Below are 20,353 nucleotides of genomic sequence, written 5' to 3' on the forward strand. Positions count from 1 at the left end.
GGGTAGTACAAAAACTACATCTGCCAATTACTGATGAGTGTGCATTCACTACTGTACAAACTGAAGTCCTTGCAGAATTTGAAGGTACTGCGCATGCCTGACCAGTAAAACAGCAGCGCTTACAGGTCATAACCATTGGATGCCAACGAGGTATAACATGATATTGCAAAATTACATGTTGTTGCCATATGAAGCATATCGCTTTCACCTTATGAACAACTTACACTTTGAATTGCCGGAATACCCCTTTAAGCGCCAAACAGTTGTCCCAGTGATTTATCACTCCTATGCTTTCGCGCTGGAGCAATAATCACTCATTTGAGTCGTTTATTTGGGTAACTATCAGCCCCTTAGGGGTCCTATTGGGGATAGATGGCAATCTCTGTATGCACTCTCATATAGGGAAGGCTGTCAATCAGAGTAGGGGTCTGGTCACAGGGCTACTTAGCCCAGAATGAGGGAAGGTTTCATTAAATAAATTAGTTTACGCTGAATATTTCACCAGAAAAAAAAATAAATAAATAAAAAAAAAAATATATATATATATATATATATATAATATATGCTCTCAGCCCTTCCTGCTTATTAAAATGCTCGCAGACTAGACTGCGTTTTCCATATGATGGGTTCCCTTCAGTTATACATTTTAAAGGCAATCTTTTTGTGATGGCCTAGTTTGGAACGTATGTATGCTTGAGAATTGCTATGTGAGCGATTGATCGCTTTACAGTGCTAACAAGCTCTTAGAGTAGCACGAAGACGGATTTCACGTCTTCGCTCAGGGTTCCTTGTGGCCGAATGGCTCCATCTCTGGGTGGAACTGAACAGCACCGGACTGACCCCTTTGACTATCATGGGGTCTGTCGCTTTCCATCCAGCTGCCCGGCTCTTGGACGTAGTGTTATTGCTAGAGAACTTGGTAGTGAGCACGCTGCTAAATATCTTTGTGTAGCTTTTGATTATTTTAGATAGCTATAGCGGTATTCATAGGTGTACAGAGCGTTTTATTATATATGAATGGAGGACTAAAGTATATTTTTTACTATTTTGCACCATTTCTGCTGCCACACTATTTCTAATGTAGATTAGGGGTTGGCTGTTCCGATTTTGTGACTAGCATTTGAGCTCATGTCTATGGCAATGCTTCGAGAAGACAATTATTCCGTACATACGGTATCCTATGGCGCATGGCATAGTTTTTTTAGTTTTTTTTCGCCCCCCCCCCCCTTTGTAAGGTAGAATCAAAACAAAAAAGACTCAATGAATTCTCTATTAGAAGACAGAGCTGTAAACAGTGTGTATGAGCCCTTACAGTTTTTCTTTTTTTCCTTTTTAACGTTTTATATTTAAACAATTTTAACATTTTTATATATTTTTCTGCAGGCAAGGCTTGGCAAGAAAACTGTCTGAGGTTGGAGGTAAACTTTCTGTAAATGTATTAGAGTATATTAAACATGCAAATGTAGCCACTTTCAACTTCTAAACTGCCTTTGAAAAATAAAAGAGCTTTTAACTGATTTTCTCATCCATATCTTCAGGGAACATTACTGAAGACTTTGGGTGTAGCTACTGCCACTAAAGTACGGACACCAAGCATAAAAGTGTTAGCTCCTCCTACTAGATATATCCATTCCCCCCCCTTCCTGCAGGCACCAAGGTAATCAGTTTAAGCTTGGTGCTCGTAGGAGGCAGACCTCTTCAGCCATTGTTTTTTTTAGCTCTGGGAATACAAGGCAGGCATTAGACTTTCCCTGTTACCCTACATATTCATTGTGTGTAATGCACACATAAAAAAGCACATGTTTCATTTTGCCATTGATTTCATGATAGAGCTCATTGTTCTATATGGGCGTGTAATCAACCCTGTACATACACAATTATTTATATGCGCTGCTGTGGAGTGGCAGAGCAGGATATTTAAATAAAAAAGCATTTTACACTTACAATTGTGTGAGTGCGATCCGCGGCACCACATCTCCGCTGGAGGCTGAGGGAGGCTCGCCTTTCTGGGCGCCTGGCTTGGGTGCAGGACTTCTCAGTTGGACAGGTTACCCACCGCCAGCTTCGTTATTGTATCCTTCCCTTTGCTCCATGTGTGCATGGAATGATGGTGGTGGGGTGGAACTAACCAGCGCTGGATTCCTTATTAGCTTGGTGTGTCCCTGGTGCTAGACTACAGAGCGCGAGCTGCTCTGCATTGCTCAGTTTCCCCATGGACTTTTAGCCACGATTAGTCATTTTTTCTCTAAGCTTCAGCTTTGGCCTGCTCGTCTACTTCCTGTAGAGCGGGCTAATCATTAGGCTTTGCTGTGATTGGGGAGGGCTTTTTCCTGTCCTCCAATCACTATCTCCCATGCCAAGACTGTGTTCTGCCATTGGCTCCTGCCTACTCCTCCATCACTAGGTCCTCCCACCCTCAGGTCCTTTGGGTCCTTTATTTGGTCCTGGATTCCTCATCATAGCATGCTGACCCCAGAAGTGCCTCCAGGTGTAGTTCTCCATCTGTGGCACCATCTCACAGCGGACAACCCAGCTTCCATCCTAACTTGGGGGACGGGCTTTATCCAGAACAGTTCCGGAACCGGTAAGTTCTGCCTGGCAGCTAGCCCCCATTCCCTATTGCTCCTTCTGGAATGCCCTAGCAGTAGGCCTATACAGCGGTATTCTAAACTACTGTCCCTGCCATTCAGTGTTATGTCCAATTTCCACAGTTGAAGGTTTCAGACAGGGCCTGGTCAGTGTCACGCATTTGTGTACCATAGCAAACTTGCATGCGGCAATCTGTCTTCCACTGTGGAGGGCTTCCATTAAACAGACATCAGTCGCCCTGTCTTCCAACCCCCTGCATTGACCAAACCGCAACGGAGATGCTTCCTGTCACACGTGGTCCTCAGATGCCGCCTCTGAGGTCCTTAACAGTCCCTTTTGTAGAATTGCGCCTCTTTGGTGCAAAACCAGATGAGATTATCTCTGAAGCTACTGGTGGTAAGAGATCTGATCTATCACAGAATAGATCCAGCTGTGCGAGACATATACAAAACAAAGACTTTAGTTTTGTTACTTTCATCGCTTCAGCCCCTGGGTCTTGCATACCAACAAATATTTACAGAAACAAAAACTGAGGCGCTTGTTTAAACCACTTTACCCCTGCTATCCCTAGCCATAGCCCTTTAAGTCCTCTGCATGAACGTCGATTCCCACTCAAACCATCCAGGGTGGGTGTGGATGATTTTCCCTATTCAGGTACGTAACGCAACGACCTCAAGCAGAAACCAACAGCACGCCAGCCATAGCAGAAGCAGCAAAACTCTTCACAGGGACCGAACATCAACTTCCAGCTGTCTAGATGGTCCACATACTAGGATTGGACAATCAGATAGGTAACGTTATCTGCCGGATTGTTGAACCCAGAAAATAGAAACTACAATCCCGATGTCTTTATAGCTTTTTGTCTAAGATGGAGTCATCTGGACGTTGATCTGATGGTGCCCAAAATCAACCACAAGTTTCCAACCTTTGTATCCAGGTTTCAAGACTCTCTCTGGTTTGAACAGTGGGTGCCTTCGGGATTCTGTGGACTAACTAAGTTCTCGTACATCCCACCCTCGTCCCACATCTTCCCAAGAAAATCTAAATGGAAGGCCCTTCTGTTAATTTCCATTGCTCAAGGCTGGCCTCACCTGAAGTGGTACGCAGATCTCTTCGACCTGCTTGTTGAAACTCCATAGTGCCGCCTTAGTGAAGATCTGCTGGTATAGCTGGTAAGAAGAGCTAACACTTTTTTGCTTAGTGTCATCCTCCAAGTGGCAGTAGCTATACCACAGGTCTTCAGCTGTGTCCCCCAGTGAATGAGACGAGAAGGATTTTACAGGAAGAACAAAAATCTTGTTATATTCTATCTGCGTCACTTTGCCTTTTGTGCTAGCTTCTATGTCCACCATTTAATAGCTAGTAAAGGCTTTCAGACGAGTGTGTTGCAGGTGAGTAACCCGGCCTAATTGTGTATCTACTGATTCAAGTTTGCAGCATTTGCGGGACATTAGGGTCAGTAAACACATTCTTAAGACTTGACACTAGTTTGCATTGCAAATTTGTGCCCATAATACGTTCTTCTGAAAGTCACAAGTCTGGATTCACACACCAAATCTTGCACTTTTTTTATTTACATTTTTTAAAACTTTTTTTTAAAATCTCTTTGCTCAGGTAGTTTTTATTGTAACCCCCTCATGACCAAAGGCGATCATGTTCACTCTCTGTCGCCAGGGGGTGTACCTGATTGGTGTCAGCTGTTTTCACAGTTGACACTCACCTTTAATGGGTGCCATCAGCTAGCTCCGATCAAAGCCGTTTAACCACTTGGATGCCACTGTCAATGCTAACTGCAAGAGCAAAGCAGTTGGCTAGAAAGGGTGCCCCCCACGACATGATTGCAGGGTGCTGGTGGGTTGCTAATGGCTACCCAGGCCCTAATGAAGGCTCCCGGGGATAGCCATGTATTTATGCATATTATACCCTGCTAATGATGACTTATATCAGGGCTTAATAGGCTGACTTTAAAAACTACAAAATAATGTAATGCAGAAATACTGAAATGGAAACAAAATATTCAAAACATCTTGATTTATTCAGTATCTAATATGAGCGTCCTGTGCAGAAATGTGCGCACTGACATGCCTTGGCCTGCTATCAGGTTATTAATAAGGGCCTGAGTAATGTTCTGTCATGCTAAATGCATTTGGGCATGCAAATCATCAAGATTCACTGCTGGCAACTCACTTTGCAATTGTCAGCCATTGATGTCCCACATGAAGACGCCACACAGGCAGCTTAAAGTTGCACAAGCTACGTGTGGCCTGGTGTTGTGTTGAAAAAGTGCTCCTGGGACACTTCAGAGAAATGTCCATACTACTGGTTCCACCACCAAATCAATCTAACGCTGAGCTGTACCTGGAATGAAAACTAAACTGGTCTGGCTACAATGTATTATGCCACCCCTTTTCATAATCCCAGGAGTAGGACTAGTGTGACGTTCCTTCGTGAAGGCTTTATCATGGAGATGCCTACTTGACCTCCAGACCACTTTCTGGCTGTCATTGTGTCCAAGCAAAAGAACAGGATAGACCTCCATCCTAGCCTCCATTACCGTCTTATTCGGCACAATTATGGCCTTTGAGATCGGTGGCTTAAGGTCAAAAGAACCCCTGTCACTGGACATCTGGCTAGTGGAATCGTCATGTAGCATGGCTTGATACAATGCCTGTCAGAACACGGTATAGTATGTAATGCTATGGCATTGCATCCTACTGCAGGAGCAATTAAAGCATCGCATGTTCTTGTCCTCCTATGGGGACTAATAAAAAAGAAAAAATGTTACTAAGAAGTTAAAGGGGTGGTCTCGCGAAACCAAGTGGGGTTATACACTTCCGTATGGCCATATTAATGCACTTTGTAATATACATCGTGCATTAAATATGAGCCATACAGAAGTTATTCACTTACCTGCTCCGTTGCTGGCGTCCTCGTCTCCATGGTTCCGTCTAAATTCGCTGGCAGCTTGCTTTTTTAGACGCGCTTGCGCAGTCCGGTCTTCTCCATTCAGCACGAGCCGCTTCAGTGTGCTCCCCGCTACAGCTCTTCTGCGCATGCGCAGACGAGCTGTCACTGCTCGGGAGCGCGCTGAAGCGGCCATTCTGCACCATCCTCTGTTAGAGGAAGGTGCAGAAACTGGAGCTGCCCAGCGGAGAAGACCAGCCCAGCCCAGCCGCCCCGAGAAGCCTCCCAGGTAAGTGATGGGTCGGGGGGGGGCTGCCGCTGCGCCGGGCTGCGCCGGGGGGGGCTGCCGCTGCGCCGGGGGGGGGGGGGGGCTGCCGCTGCGCCGGGGGGGGGGGCTGTCGCTAGGCCGGGGGGGCTGCCGCTGCGCCGGGGGAGCTAGCGCTAGGCCGGGGGGGCTGTCGCTGCGATGGGGGGGGCTGTCGCTAGGCCGGGGGGGCTGTCGCTAGGCCGGGGGAGCTAGCGCTAGGCCGGGGGGGCTGTCGCTAGGCCGGGGGGGCTGCCGCTGCGCCGGGGGAGCTAGCGCTAGGCCGGGGGGGCTGTCGCTGCGATGGGGGGGGCTGTCGCTAGGCCGGGGGGGCTGTCGCTAGGCCGGGGGAGCTAGCGCTAGGCCGGGGGGGCTGTCGCTAGGCCGGGGGGGCTGCCGCTGCGCCGGGGGGGCTGTCGCTAGGCCGGGGGGGCTGTCGCTGCGCCGGGGGAACTAGCGCTGGGGAGCCGGGGGCTAGCGCCGCTTACCTGCTGCCTGGCGGTGGGCGTCTGGTCGGCGGCTGCGATGCGTCCGGTTGCCATGGAGACACAGCTGGCGGCGTCTCGGGAGCGCGCACGTCGGGCTGAAGCAAGGGCTGTACACTTTGGGAGAAGAACCGGCGGCCATCTTTGGAAAAGTTTTTAAAAGTTGCTGAAACGCTGGAACAGTGAGTAGAAACCGGCTTTAAAAGTCATTTAAACGGGTGCTTAGTTTTGTATGCTGAATAAGGGGGATTGGGCAAAAAAAAAAATTAACTGCTTCCTCGAGACATCTCCTTTAAGTGTTAACAAAAACCCTTTTGCCATATTTATAATAACAGAATCTAAATAATGAAACAAAAACACATGGTATTGCCGTAATAGTCTGATCATAAATAATGCATTATGCGTTATTTACCCGACACGGTGAACGTCGTCCGAAAAAAAAAACACCAGAATTGCAGGGGTTTTTGGTTACCCTGTCTTCAAGAAAAAATGTAATAAAAAGCAATCAAAAAGTCGTATGTACTCAAGAATGGGACAGTCAGAAAATACAAGATGTCCTACAAAAAAATAAGCTGTCAGAAGATGGGGACAGAAAATAATTTAGAAAAAGTTTTATATATTTTAAAAAAATGTACAGCAAAAAAAAAAAAATGTATAAATTTGGTGGTATAGTAATCGTACTGACCCAAAGAATAAAGTTATCAGGTCATTTTTGTTGCATTGTGTACGCCATAGAAACAATATGCACCCAAAGATGGCAGAATTTCCTTAGTGCTTTTTTTAGAATATTTTTTTACATTTTTCAGTGTTTTTTCAGTGTTTTATATGGTATGTTAAATAGCACCATAGAAAAATACGACTCGTCCCACAAAAAACAGCCCTCAGACAGCTACGTCTGTGAATAAATAAAAGTGTTATGATTTTTTTTCTTTTTAAAGGGGGGAGGAAAAAACAAATTGGGGGGGGGGGGGGGCTGGGGGGGAAAGGGCCATGTCCTTAAAATTGAAAATATGCCCCAAAAATTTGACATGTTTACATTTTACCTACACTTTAATTCCTGAAAAAAAATTAATGAACAACAAACTTTAATGCGGTTTTGAATACTTTTGAGGTGTGCAGTTTTTATATTTCAGTGATTTATGGGGGTTCCTAATACATAGCCCCATCAAACCCACTTCAAAACTGGACTGACCCCTGAAAAAATTACCGTATACGCTCGAATATGAGCTGAGTTTTTCAGCACATTTCTTTTTTTAATGCAGGAAAAAGCCACCCTCAACTTATACTAGAGTGAGGTTAAAAAAAAAAAATGCAATACTCACCTCTCAGCAGGCGTCTGTGTACTTGGCGCAAGGGTATCCCCGGCGGTGCAGCAAGCTGCTTGAGAATTCTCCCCACTGTCATCTCCCTGCTCAGCTTTGAATTCTCTGCCGTCAGTGCTGTGATTGGATCGAGCGCCAGGCAATCACAGCCGGCGCTCGATCATTCACAGCCATTCAATGAAGGACTTGAATGGCTGTGATGGGTTTATCGAGCACCGGCTATGATTGGCTGGCGCTCAGTCCAATCACAGTGCTTATTTACACAGCGCTGACAGCGGTGGAATTTAAAGCCAAGCAAGGCGATGACAGCGGGGAGAATTTTCAAGCAGCTTGCCACACTGCTGGGGAGACCATCGCGCCAGGGACAAAGACGCTGGCTGGTGGGTGAATATTTTGTGTGGTGTTTGTTTTTTTTTCTGTTTTGTTTTTGTTTTTTACCTAGTAAAATGTCAATTTTGTAAAATACTAATCTTTTCCAAATTTTCTCTAAATTTTAGATTATTTTTTTTTCTAAACAAACGCAAAACATATCAACCACAATTTACCACGCATATAAAGTAAACTATGTAATGAAAAAACATTCTGAGATTCACTTGAGTAAGTAAGTGTTTCAAAGTTATTGCCAAGTAAAACGTGTCAGAATTCAAAAATTTGTGCTCAGTCAAATAGGCTAAAACTGCCTTGGGGGCAGCAAGTGGTTAAATTTGTCACTTGTGATAGGCATTTTATATTGTGTTTTCCCTTGTTCATTGTAGACTATGACATTCAAGTTGGCATAACTGAAGCCCTGTGCAGAATGACACCTAAAAAGATACGAGAGAATTTTGTCCAAGAGTGGTTTGAAGACCGGTCCTTCATTGAAGCTTTCAAAGAAATCAATGATAAGGATTTTGAAACGGTATTTCCCATGTACTATGTTTTATGCACTTTTGTTTGTGGTTTTCAGTGACTTTAAAAAAGCTGAATTTTTTAGATTTTTATCTTTTAAAGGGTTTTCCAGCTATGAAGAATGGCTGACCTAATCTTAGGATCGATCATCAGAAGCTGATTAGCAGGGTTTGCCAGGCCACTTTCTCCGTATACAGAGTAGGAAACAAATGGCTTTGTACGTTGTACAGTGGCCTGACATGGTATTGCAGGCACAGCTCCCACATGAATGGTTCAGCTCATTTAGCAGTCCAGGAATTTAAAAATGTGGAACTTTTTGTTAAATACGAGTAAAATTCAATCATGGCAGCATACAAGGGCGCAGACACTCTGAAGTGTTCCCGACACCAACCGGTGTCCTTAGTTGCAGGGCTATGATTAGGGATATTGGGTGGTGTCGGAAATGCGTCAGTAGAGTCTGTGCTGTGCTGCCGTGATGGGGGAAGAAAAAAAAAAGTAATTTATGAACTACTAGATGGGCTGGGCACACTTTGTGTGCATATTGCACGTTTGGTTGAATGTAACCGGTGTTCGGTCCTTCAGTTCTGGATGTGGCTGGTGAGCAGTTTTGTTGTGTTTGTGTGTGTTTTTTTTCTTTCATTTTGTTTTTTCCCCGGAAGCTCCCATTCACCTCAAGGGAACATGTGTTTGTTATACAATGGTGGGCTACTGCACAAAATACATATCTATCTTCCGCTTTCTGCTGTGTACACAGTAACAGCGGCCTGGCAGACAGCTGATTGATGGGGGTCCTAGGCTTCAGACCCCCACTGATCACTTGTTGATGAGGATAGCGTTCACTGCTGTAGGGTAATGATTGCGTAGTCTACCTAAAACATGCCATGCTTAATTATCCAATGCCACCCAGACAGACATTCATCATTGATATTCACGAGGACCATAGCATGATAGTATAGTGCATCATAGCAAGAGATACAAAAGAAAACCATGGGGGAAACTTAAGACCAGAATTTCAAACACCTGTCTTAATTCCGCTGGCGCATGATGGGCCTAATAAATGAAGACACCTATGACTCTTCATGAATTAGGCCCATCTTGGCATCTCCATTTCTGGTATTTACAGCAGTTTTTGGTGTAAATTCTACATAAATTTGACAGTCTGGGGCGGCCGCTTACTCTCTTAACAAGCCATGTCCACTTCTTATAAACGTGCGAGAGCAACGCTAGAAGCCTAAACGTTGTAAATTTTTGTACAAATCCCTACTTGCGTAAAAATCAGACTTTTTTTTTTTTTTTGACTGGCATAAAAGCTCTTATGAATGTCCCCCATAGTTTCTGCATACAGTGGTGTATATGTGGTTTTCAGAATGAAACAAGTGCTGCTTTCATGCACACACAATTCTTCGGAAAAATGCTAAAGTTTTTGTGGAAGTTTTATCAAGCAGCTTTTTTTTTTTCTTTTTAAGCTTAATTCTCTTAGACTCAGAAGAAGGTGGACATGTAAAAGGAAGGCGTCCTACGTTTTCCTGCTAGATCAACTTCTAACTTTGGCTAAAAAAAACCTGCTTCAATAATTGTGGCAACCTCTGCTGGCAGAACGACTCGTTTAAATGAGCCTACTGTGTCTAATGTAAATTCTCGCCCTGTTTCTGTGGAAGAATGCTATCTGCCCATCTACCGAGGCCTACATGATAGAAGGGCAGATGGTGTCCTTCCATGTGAGATTAGACATGTAAACCACACAGTGTAATATTCTAGTGCTGCTAATGTTAGCAACTATGAAATATAAACTTGCTTTTTTTTTATACTTTAAATAGGATTGTCGGAAGTTTCTGAACTTTTTAAATTCGAGGTTAAAAGACAACACAAGGTACGGATATAACCATAAACCAGTAAAATAAGTAGATTTTGGACTAGTTGCAGCAAAACAGTATTAACTTCAATTTCTGAAATTAAAAATAACCATTTTTTTCCCTTCATCCGCTTATTGTTCCCTGTGAAATAATTTAAAAGGTTTTCTGAGATTTTTTAAATGTATAGCGGAGAATACTTGTTTGGCGCTCTTTTTTACTTTCAAAAACCTTCTTGGGGCAACCAGCTTCAAGGCACGTATTTCCTCTCCGTACTGTCATATACAACAGGGTGAGTGCTTTCTAGCAGCAGAAATAAAATGGATGTCAGTTGATTAGAGAAATGTCAAACTATTACCATTTAGAAAAAAATGATTGCAGTGCATTATACATTACACGTCAATAATACACTGACAGGCAGCCTATTGGACCTTGCTTCTAGCAGGGTCTAATAGACTTGTTTAGATGCTAGACTCAGCTGCCATGGCAGTCCATTGACACCCCACATTTGTGTTACGGGAGGTCTGATGGTTTAGCAGAGAAAGTCCCCTCTTTTTGTCATGCACTTGGATGCCATGGTTGCTGTTGACCATGGCATCTGAGTTAAATTTTCCTGAAGCTTATCTCCTGGGTACAGTGGCAGTACCCAGAGAATCACCATGACATATGTGTCCCTAAATGGAACATGGGCTCACTCATGACTTGTTGTCCAGGCCAGATTCATTAAAATTCATACCCATGGGTAATATCCCCTAAAATATAATCTAAATGCTTTATTATTCAAAAAGAGGCCACATTGAATAATGAAAATAAAGGGGCAAATGGTGGTAGCAAATAAAATGTGACCAGCAGTCATCAGTTAGTATCATGTGTGTAATGGTGCATATACACACTAAAACATAGGCCTGGATGACCAACTTCCAAAAGCCTATGTAGAGATTAGTAAATCGGCACCACCATAAATCCTATTAAAACCTAATGAATAGCCACCCCGACCTGTTTCCCCTTACGGCGTCCTCAGAGGGAACAACAACCAGGGCTATAGTGAACCGAATGTTGAAGTGATAACTCTTAAATAGAAGAGGCAGAACATTCTTTCGAGTAGCCAATCTAGACCAGAGACGAGACAGCAGCAAACAATGATGTGAGAATATCTTGACAGACAGCAAATGGTGCTAAAGTTTGACAAATCCCATATTGATGGCTGCACCAATCATAGTATGTTGCCAGAGCATGGCCAGTGCAGCACAGGTGCGGCTGTTTCAATAGAGCGTGTGCAGACACTTAGAAAAATTTAGTGCTGTCCGCAGCAACTGAGCATGCCCAGGGACTTTGAAATTACATATGTACAGGAGTAGTCGTAGGGTACTTTATACTCTTTGCGGGCCGTTTAGACCTGCCAAATTTTAAACAAGCCAACAATGTCAGTTTGCTTTGGCAGCCTGTTCATAGAATCATAAAATAGTAGAGTTGAAAGGGACCTCAAGGGTCATCTGGTCCAACCCCCTGCTCAGTGCAGGATTCTCTAAATAATCCCAGACGCCCCTGTTTGAAGACTTCCATTGAAGGAGAGCTCGCCACCTCGTATGGCAACCTGTTCCATTCACTGATTACCCTCACTGTCAATGACTGATTACCCTCACTGTCAATAAGTTTATTTTCTAATATCTAATCTGTGTCTCCTCCCTTTCAGTTCCATCCCATTACTTCTAGTCTTTCCTTGTGAAAATGAGAATACGGCTGATCCCTCTGCACTGTGACAGCCCTTCAGATATTTCTAAACAGCTATTAAGTCTCCTTTGAGCCTTTTTTTTTTTTTTTTTTTGCAAGCTAAACATTCCCAGCTCCTTTAACCGTTCCTCATAGAACATGGTTTACAGACCGCTCATGATCTTGCTAACACTTCTCTGAACTTGCTCCAGTTTGTCTTTTTTAAAGTGGGGTGCCCAGAACTGGACACAGTATTCTACATGAGGTCTGACTAAGGAAGAGTAGAGGGGGATAATTACCTCACGGGATCTAGACTCTATGCGTCTTTTAATACATCCCAGAATTGTTTGCCTTTTTGGCCGCTGCATCACATTGTTGACTCATGTTCAGTCTATGATCTATTAGTATACCCAAGTCTTTTTCACATTTGCTGCTGCCTAGCCCAATTCCTCCCATTCTGTATGTTCTTTTTTTCATTTTTTTTGCCCAGATGCAGGACTTTGCATTTCTCCTTGTTAAATACCATTCTGTTAGTCGCTGCCCACTGTTAAAGCTTTTCTAGATCTTTTTGAATACTCTCTCTCTTCCCTAATGTTGGATATCCCTTCTAGCTTTGTGTCATCAGCAAATTTGATCAGTTACCCATCAATTCCCTCCTCCAGATCATTTATAAAAATGTTGAACAACACTGGGCCTAGGGCAGAGCCTTGTGGTACCCCACTTGATACATTCTTCCACTCGTCTCCATGGTGCCGTCTAATTTTCAGCGTCTAATCGCCGGATTAGACGCGCTTGCGCAGTCCGGTCTTCTTCTTTTCTGAATGGGGCCGCTCGTGCCGGAGAGCGGCTCCTCGTAGCTCCGCCCCGTCACATGCCGATTCCAGCCAATCAGGAGGCTGGAATCGGCAATGGACCGCACAGAAGACCTGCGGTCCACCGAGGGTGAAGATCCCGGCAGCCATCTTCACAAGGTAAGTAAGAAGTCACCGGAGCGCGGGGATTCAGGTAAGCACTATCCGGTTTTCTTTTTTAACCCCTGCATCGGGTTTGTCTCGCGCCGAACGGGGGGGCTATTGGAGAAAAAAAAACAACATTTCGGCGCAGGACAACCCCTTTAATGATTGTGCTTTGAGAATTTCCTTTCACAATATTTCCCGACCTTCTTGGACATTTCTGTCCTTAAGAACATCCAGCCATTGGATTCTTCCTATCCTCTTTCTGAGTTCAATAAAATCTGTCTTTCTGAAATCCACCCTTGAGGTCTGAGGTTTCTCAGGTCTTCCTTCCCTTTTTTATCCAAAACTTCAAAGATAGCATGATCACTGCCTCCTAAGGTCCCAGCCACCCTTACTTCAGCAACCATTTCCTCCCTGTTGGTAAGAATTAGGTCCAAGATAGCAGATCCCCTTGTTTTCTCTTCTATCTTTTGGAAGATAAAGTTGTCAGAAAGAGTGGATAAGAATTTGTTGGATTCATTACTTTTAACTGAGAGAGGGTTTCCCAACAAATGTCTGGATAGGTAAAATCTCCCATGATCACTGTCATGCTTCTTTGAGAGCTTGGCCATCTGATGTAGAAAGGGTTCATCAATATCTTCTGCTTGTCCAGGTGGCCTATAGTAAATGCCTACAATGGTGTCCTTTCTGTTGTTCTCTCCTTGTATTCTAACCCAAACCGTTTCTACAGAACTCCCATGCTCTGAAGCTTGGATCTCTGTGGAGATGAATGTTTTCCTAACATACAACATAACACCTCACCCTTTTTTTAAGGTCTGTTTCTTATAAATACGTTGTATCCTTCAAGCCTTGTATTCCAATCATGTGTATCATTCCACCAAGTTTCCGTGATGCCTATGACATCATATTTCTCTTCCTGTGTTAGGAGCTCCAATTCTCCTTGTTTGTTTCCCATGCTCTGTGCATTTGTGTAGAAACATTTTAGTTTGTGATCGGTGTCTCTTGCTCCTCTACTATGCTTCTGAATTTTGTCTCTGTTCTTTCTTTCCACTTCTAATAGCGATGTTCTCAAATGTACTAATTAGCTGTATATTTTTACCTGGCCTTTCACTTCCCTTCCCATATTCTAGTTTAAAGCACTACTAATGAGAAAAGCAAGGCGCCCACCAAATATATGCTTACCTGTTTTTGTAAGGTGCAACCCATCTCTAGCAAGCAGTTCATCATATAGATAATTCACTCCATCGTCCAGAAATCCAAATCTTTGCTGATGGCAGCATCGACGTAGCCAGGTCACCTCTAGGATCCTGTTCCATCCTTTTATTCCATGGCCATCCACTGGGAGGATGGATGAGAAGACCACCTGTGCTCCTAGTTCCTTCACCTTCTTTCCGAGGTGTTCAAAGGTTGTGTATTCTGCAATTGTCTTCTGGCCTGAAGGTGACATGAAGAGCATTGTGACAATGCGGTGTCCTCCACTTAACGGACCGATTTATGATGCTGCCTAAAAGAAAAGCTCCCTTTCTTGCTCACAGCTGCCAATTGTAGTGCTGCTTGAACCTTTTTTAATTTTTTTTTTTTTTTAAAGAGCAGAATATGAAGTGAAAGCTGCTCTGTGATTGGTTGATCGAGAGTTTTTCATTGTAGACCAATTATTTTCCAATGCAGCCTTTTTCGTTACACCCCTTAAGCATGCATGTTTTAATTTGTAAGCATTTGATATGAGTCAGTTTGAACAGTCATATTTCAGCTTTTGATTAAGTAGAGATGTTTGTTTGTAGGGTGTACACGTTTCCATGCATTCGCCTATCAACAGACTTTGGTGAGGTAAGTTTGTTTTTTGGCATTGGATGTTTCCCCAATTGCTGTTTTTTTGTAGGAATAATTTAAAAAGTATCACAGCATATGATTGTATTTTCTGCTAAAACCGTACAGCAGCATGATCAATCATGCATCTCATTATTTTTGTAATCGTGCCTTGGTTATGATTAAAAGGGTTCTCCTGGGTTATACCATTAAAGGGGTAATCCCACAAGGCATATTGTCTCTAGTTAAAGCAACCATCTGGGCCTGGACAAACAAAGATGGCTAAACCCCTTCTCTGACTACCCGATGCACACTGTGCATTAATATGAATCATTAGTCTTATTGTCCCTTTATACGGAATAACTGTGATCCATAGAAGCTCCTGACAGCCGTCCCATGAACCAAGTGAATGAAAGCATAATGGGCCGGGATCGTTCCAGCCCACCGCCTCAATTCACAGCAAATAGGAGTCACTCAAACATTTACATGGCCCAGTAGTCCCTTAGTTTTGCTAAAAACCAAGTTACTGACAAGTGAGTGGTTGTTGTATACTAATGGCCACCGAACAATGGGAAGAGTAGCTCCCGAATTTGCGGTTTACAGCGAAAATTCATACGATGATCGCCCAGCATAAAGCACCCTTTAGAACCTGCTTTCATTGACCGCTGTTGCCTATGGGAGCAGTATATAGTATCTTAGACTACCAGTACATATTAATGAACACCGTGCTTCTGGAAGTCGTAGAATCGTTTCGGCCATCTGTTTGTCCATGCCTGAAGGGTTGCTTTAAATCCAGACAAACTAAACGTTTTCGTATTTATGCTTATTAAAAATGTTATAAAAGCACCAGCTGCTGTTTTTGTGGCCTCCTCCCTTAGGCGGGGTCCACACGGGGCTGATTTCCAGCAGAATGTCTGCAGCAGGCATTCTCCTGTAGATCAGCCGCGGAATACCTGCCTCCAAACCCGCACCATTTGGTGCAGGTTTCATCGCAAATTCCTGTGTGGAATTCATCCCCTCATTGAGAGATGGGAAATTTCGCAGCAGAGGCGGCGACATGATTGACACGTAGCGGATTTGAATTCTGCACCACAAGTCACTTTTCACACAGGTTTTGTGTGGATTATTTCGGCAGCTTGTGGATGAGATTTTAAAAATCTCATCCACTTTGCTGCTACTGTAAATGCTGCGGAAATTCAGTTCTGTGTGAACCCACCCTTAATGTTCCAAGGCGGTCACACATGCTCAGTCTTGCCTCTCTCTGCTCCACTGGTTATGGGAAGGGATCTCTCGTCTGGTGAGCAGCTGCTTATGAATCTGCAGCATCTTCTCTGATTGTCAAAAGAAATGCTGAGTAAGGCCGCCTGCACACGGGCGGAAATCCCGCGGCGGGATTTCCGCCACTGAAAGTTTGCATAGGAGTGCATTACAATACGCACTCCTATGCAGACGGCCGCGGTTTGGCCGCGCGAAATCTCGCGCGGCAAACAAACCGCGACATGTCCTATTTTTGTGCGCGGCACGCACTCACCCGGCCGCCGGCTCCGGTCTGCGCATGCGCCGGCTGCACCGCAGCTGGCACATGAAAGAGCTGGGGCCGCCAGGCGCGGGAGAGTACGGGCTCGTCTCTGCAGGCTCTCGGGTCGGGTCCCGCGGCGAGAATTCTCGCTGCCGGATCCGACCCGCTCGTCTGCAGGCGGCCTAAGGCCGTATTCACAGGCTGATCTTCTCGTTTTTACATGCGATTTATTTATTTACTTATTTTGCTTTTCTCCTATTCCTCGCTGCGATGCTGCAAAATAGAAAGTTTGCAGCATATTCTAATTTTTTGGCAATATCGCCCATTCATTTCTATAGGAGCCAACAAAATAGCATCGCACTCGCATGTAAATGCGTTTTTTCATTACAATGCTATGTAGTTTATAACTTTTTAGCTTGTGAACATCATGTGTCAGGCGCTGCGTTTTTCAAGCAAAACGCATGGCAATCGCTGGGATTATCGGAAATTTACAAGCGCAATATTGGTCTGTTCCTTGGACCGACATCGAGCTTGCCTGTGTGAATAGACCCTAAGTGATAAGAATGAGAAAGCATTACTGCAGAAGGGAGAATAATGGCTACAAAGCTCATCAATGGTGACTGGTAAGGTCTGACCTCGGGACCCCTGCTGACAGTTAACAGGATACAGGGCCCGGTTTCATGGCTTGCATAGGTGCAGCAACTCATTCGCATGGTGCGCTGTGCCTGATATTGCAGCTTCTTCACTTGTGCTGATCAGGAGGAGTCCCAGGGTCTGAAGGGTTGACCATTAATATTGTAGTCATGGAGAACTTTCACTTTTCAGTATTGCATCCTAAGTCCGTCATGATTTAACAATGACCACTGATTGATTTTTTTTCTGTTTTAGCTGGCAAAACCTGAAGATGATAAACTTGAACACTTTTGGATTGATTTTAATGTTGGCAGCCAGGGTATCTCATTCTATATACAAAACAACAAGGTGAATACAATGGGAACTTCTAGCTTTTGGATGAAGAAAATTTTTAAATAAGCCACATTTTATTTGCAATAAAACATGTAAAACTGGCAAATTGAAAAATACAGCATCCTCACAAAATCCGAGGTACTAATCTAAGGTGGATCAGCCGATGAGGCGTTTTTGTTCCCATGCTCATAAAATTCAGCAGCATGAAATAAGCAGGACTGTTGGAGAAATGTAGAAGTTTGAGCCAAGATTTGGTGTGGGGTCACTTAATTTTTCATTTAACCTTTTTAGGATCAGAATTTTTTTTTTTTTGTCTTGTTTTTATCCCTATTTTTCAAGTGATACATTTCATCTATATGTATAAAGGCGAAAGCCCTGACTGACTGACTACTAATTCTCCAACTTCCCGATGTTGTACAAACATGAAATTTAGCAGGAGCATTCTTTAGGTCCTAAATAGAAAACGTAAAGGGGTCACAACTTTTTATTGAATGCTAAGTGCAAAAGTAAGTGCACCCCTATGTAATGCACCTAATCTAATTCTCTTAACTTCCCAGTGTTGTACAAATTTGAAATTTGCCACAAGCATTCTTATATACATCCTGATAGGAAAAGTTAAAGGGTTGCAACTTCAATATTCAATTCTAAGTGTGAAAAACTGTGAAAGTCTTTGATACATGAGTTCTTTTCTCAGAAACCATAAAGCCTAGGGAAATGATTTGTATACTGAGGAGAATCTACCTCACCACTGTGTATATACTGAGGTGAATATAATTAACTAGCTTTTATATGTATATACTAGGAGAATCTTCCTCAGCTCTGTGTATATACTGAGGAGAATATAACTTACCTCTGTGCATATACTGAAAGGCTGTAAAGTACATAAGGAAGCGGCCATGAACTGAAGGGATGGAGCATGCCTTTAAGGCTAAGAAGGGGCTGTAACCTCCAGTCTGGGGGTAAATTTGAATGAAAAGGAGTGTTGCCTTTAAGGGTAAAAAATGAGAATGGGGGAGTGGCACATTCTGCTGAGGGACATCGGTACATGCAGTCTGAGGAGAATCTAATGCTCCTCGGTGTATAAATATTTTATTCCTCTGTCCCTCTGAAGTAACCACGACTTCATAAGATTTTCTGTGCGAACAGGTAAACGCCTGTACCAAATTAACTTGGGCGAAGCCGGGTATATCAGCTAGTGAACTATAGAACATACTGGATATGGTTAAATTTAAGCGAGGTGGAAAAAAACTGCAATTTTGGGGGGATTTTTTTCTTAGCCTTTCATGGTGTAAAAATGTTCACTTTATTCTGTGAGTCAGTATGATTACGAATATACATTTTATATAGTTATTTTTTTGTCGTCTAGCTTAATTAAAAAAATAATAAAAATTAGCTTTTTGGCACTGTAATGAGAACTATACATTTCAATTTTTCTGTTTTCTGGGATTTGTGAGAGCTTGTTTTAACAGGCCTGTACTTATTTTTTTTTTCTTTATAAGTACTCTATTGAGGTTCATATAACTTTTTGATCATCTAACTGTTTTGGGAGCTAGGGTGACCAGAAGAAATCGCAATTCTTGCATTGTGTATTTGGCACTCATGTGGGATAAATAGTGTGATAAGTAAACCTATATTGCTATGTTGGAAAAGGTCCAAACTGATAAAAAAATTTTTTATGGGAAATTAAAGTGTGTGTGTGTGGGGGGGGGGGGGTTGAATTAAAAAAAAAAAACACTGTTTTTGATTTATGAAGCCTCTTTTTTTTTTTTTTTTTATCAAACCCATTAAAGGGGTTGTCCCGCGCCGAAACGGTTTTTTTTTTTTTTTTTTTTAAACCCCCCCCCCCCCCGTTCGGCGCGAGACAACCCCGATGCAGGGGTTAAAAAAACCACCCGCACAGCGCTTACCTGAATCCCGGCGGTCCGGCGTCTTCATACTCACCTGCTGAAGATGGCCGCCGGGATCCTCTGTCTTCATGGACCGCAGGGCTTCTGTGCGGTCCATTGCCGATTCCAGCCTCCTGATTGGCTGGAATCGGCACGTGACGGGGCGGAGCTACACGGAGCCCCATTCAGAAAAGAAGAAGACCCGGACTGCGCAAGCGCGGCTAATTTGGCCATCGGAGGGCGAAAATTAGTCGGCACCATGGAGACGAGGACGCCAGCAATGGAGCAGGTAAGTATAAAACTTTTTATAACTTCTGTATGGCTCATAATTAATGCACAATGTACATTACAAAGTGCATTAATATGGCCATACAGAAGTGTATAGACCCACTTGCTGCCGCGGGACAACCCCTTTAAGGGGGTTTGCGATCAGTTGATTGCTGCTTGTACTAAGATACTTTTTAGTGTCGTCTATTAAGCTCTGCTATAGGCAAGACTTAACAGACATCTGTACATGGCAGCACTAGGAGCTTTTGCTTTGGGTTTCTTGCTCCTAGAACGCTGCAATCTCATTATGTGGGTGGACGATGGGGCACCAAATTGGGGCCCCCATTGACTAGTTGTTTGGATGATACGGTCAGCATTGACAGCGACACCTAAGTACCATATTTTCCGTGTTGAAATATAAGCACACCCATGAAAATAAGCCCTAGCTACACTACATGAAGAAAAAAATAGCAGGCTCGTTCGGGTCTCATGTTGGGCTCCAGCGCTCTGGCAGTCTTCCGTGTAGTCCTCAGCGTGGAGAGAGCATTTTTTTCCTGGTAACGGGGCTTGAATACCCCGCTTTCAACAATACATTGCTGTGATTGGCTGAGTCACAGCACTCGTGATCCAATTAGAGCTGGCGTGATGAACCAATCACAGCCATTCAGTGTATGACATTGAATGGCTATGATTGGTTCATCGAGCGCCGCCTCTGATTGTCTAATGCAAAAGGGGCTACAGTTCAGCCTTGATTTATAGCAGTAACACAAAGTGTTAATTTATGTCTATTACAAGCTTGAGACACACATACTACTAGATAAACCTAAATTGTCTGCCTTTAACGCCCCTTTAACACTTTTTAGGGATTATACCCATTTGGGAGCTTTATTGCTTAATGGCT

General features: G+C 43.6%; 1 protein-coding gene across 1 annotated transcript in view; it reads left to right on the plus strand.

Moving 5' to 3' along the window:
• Window positions 1-20,353, plus strand: part of SYCP2L (synaptonemal complex protein 2 like) — a 111,281-nt gene that overhangs the window by 15,035 nt on the left and 75,893 nt on the right. Inside the window, exons 8-12 of the mRNA XM_066578840.1 lie at window positions 1,384-1,418; window positions 8,360-8,502; window positions 10,310-10,362; window positions 14,790-14,835; window positions 17,222-17,314. Coding sequence (XP_066434937.1) covers window positions 1,384-1,418; window positions 8,360-8,502; window positions 10,310-10,362; window positions 14,790-14,835; window positions 17,222-17,314 — 370 coding nt within the window. The remainder of the gene's footprint in view (window positions 1-1,383; window positions 1,419-8,359; window positions 8,503-10,309; window positions 10,363-14,789; window positions 14,836-17,221; window positions 17,315-20,353) is intronic.

Source organism: Eleutherodactylus coqui, chromosome 9, assembly GCF_035609145.1.
Source record: "Eleutherodactylus coqui strain aEleCoq1 chromosome 9, aEleCoq1.hap1, whole genome shotgun sequence".
Lineage (NCBI taxonomy): Eukaryota > Metazoa > Chordata > Amphibia > Anura > Eleutherodactylidae > Eleutherodactylus > Eleutherodactylus coqui.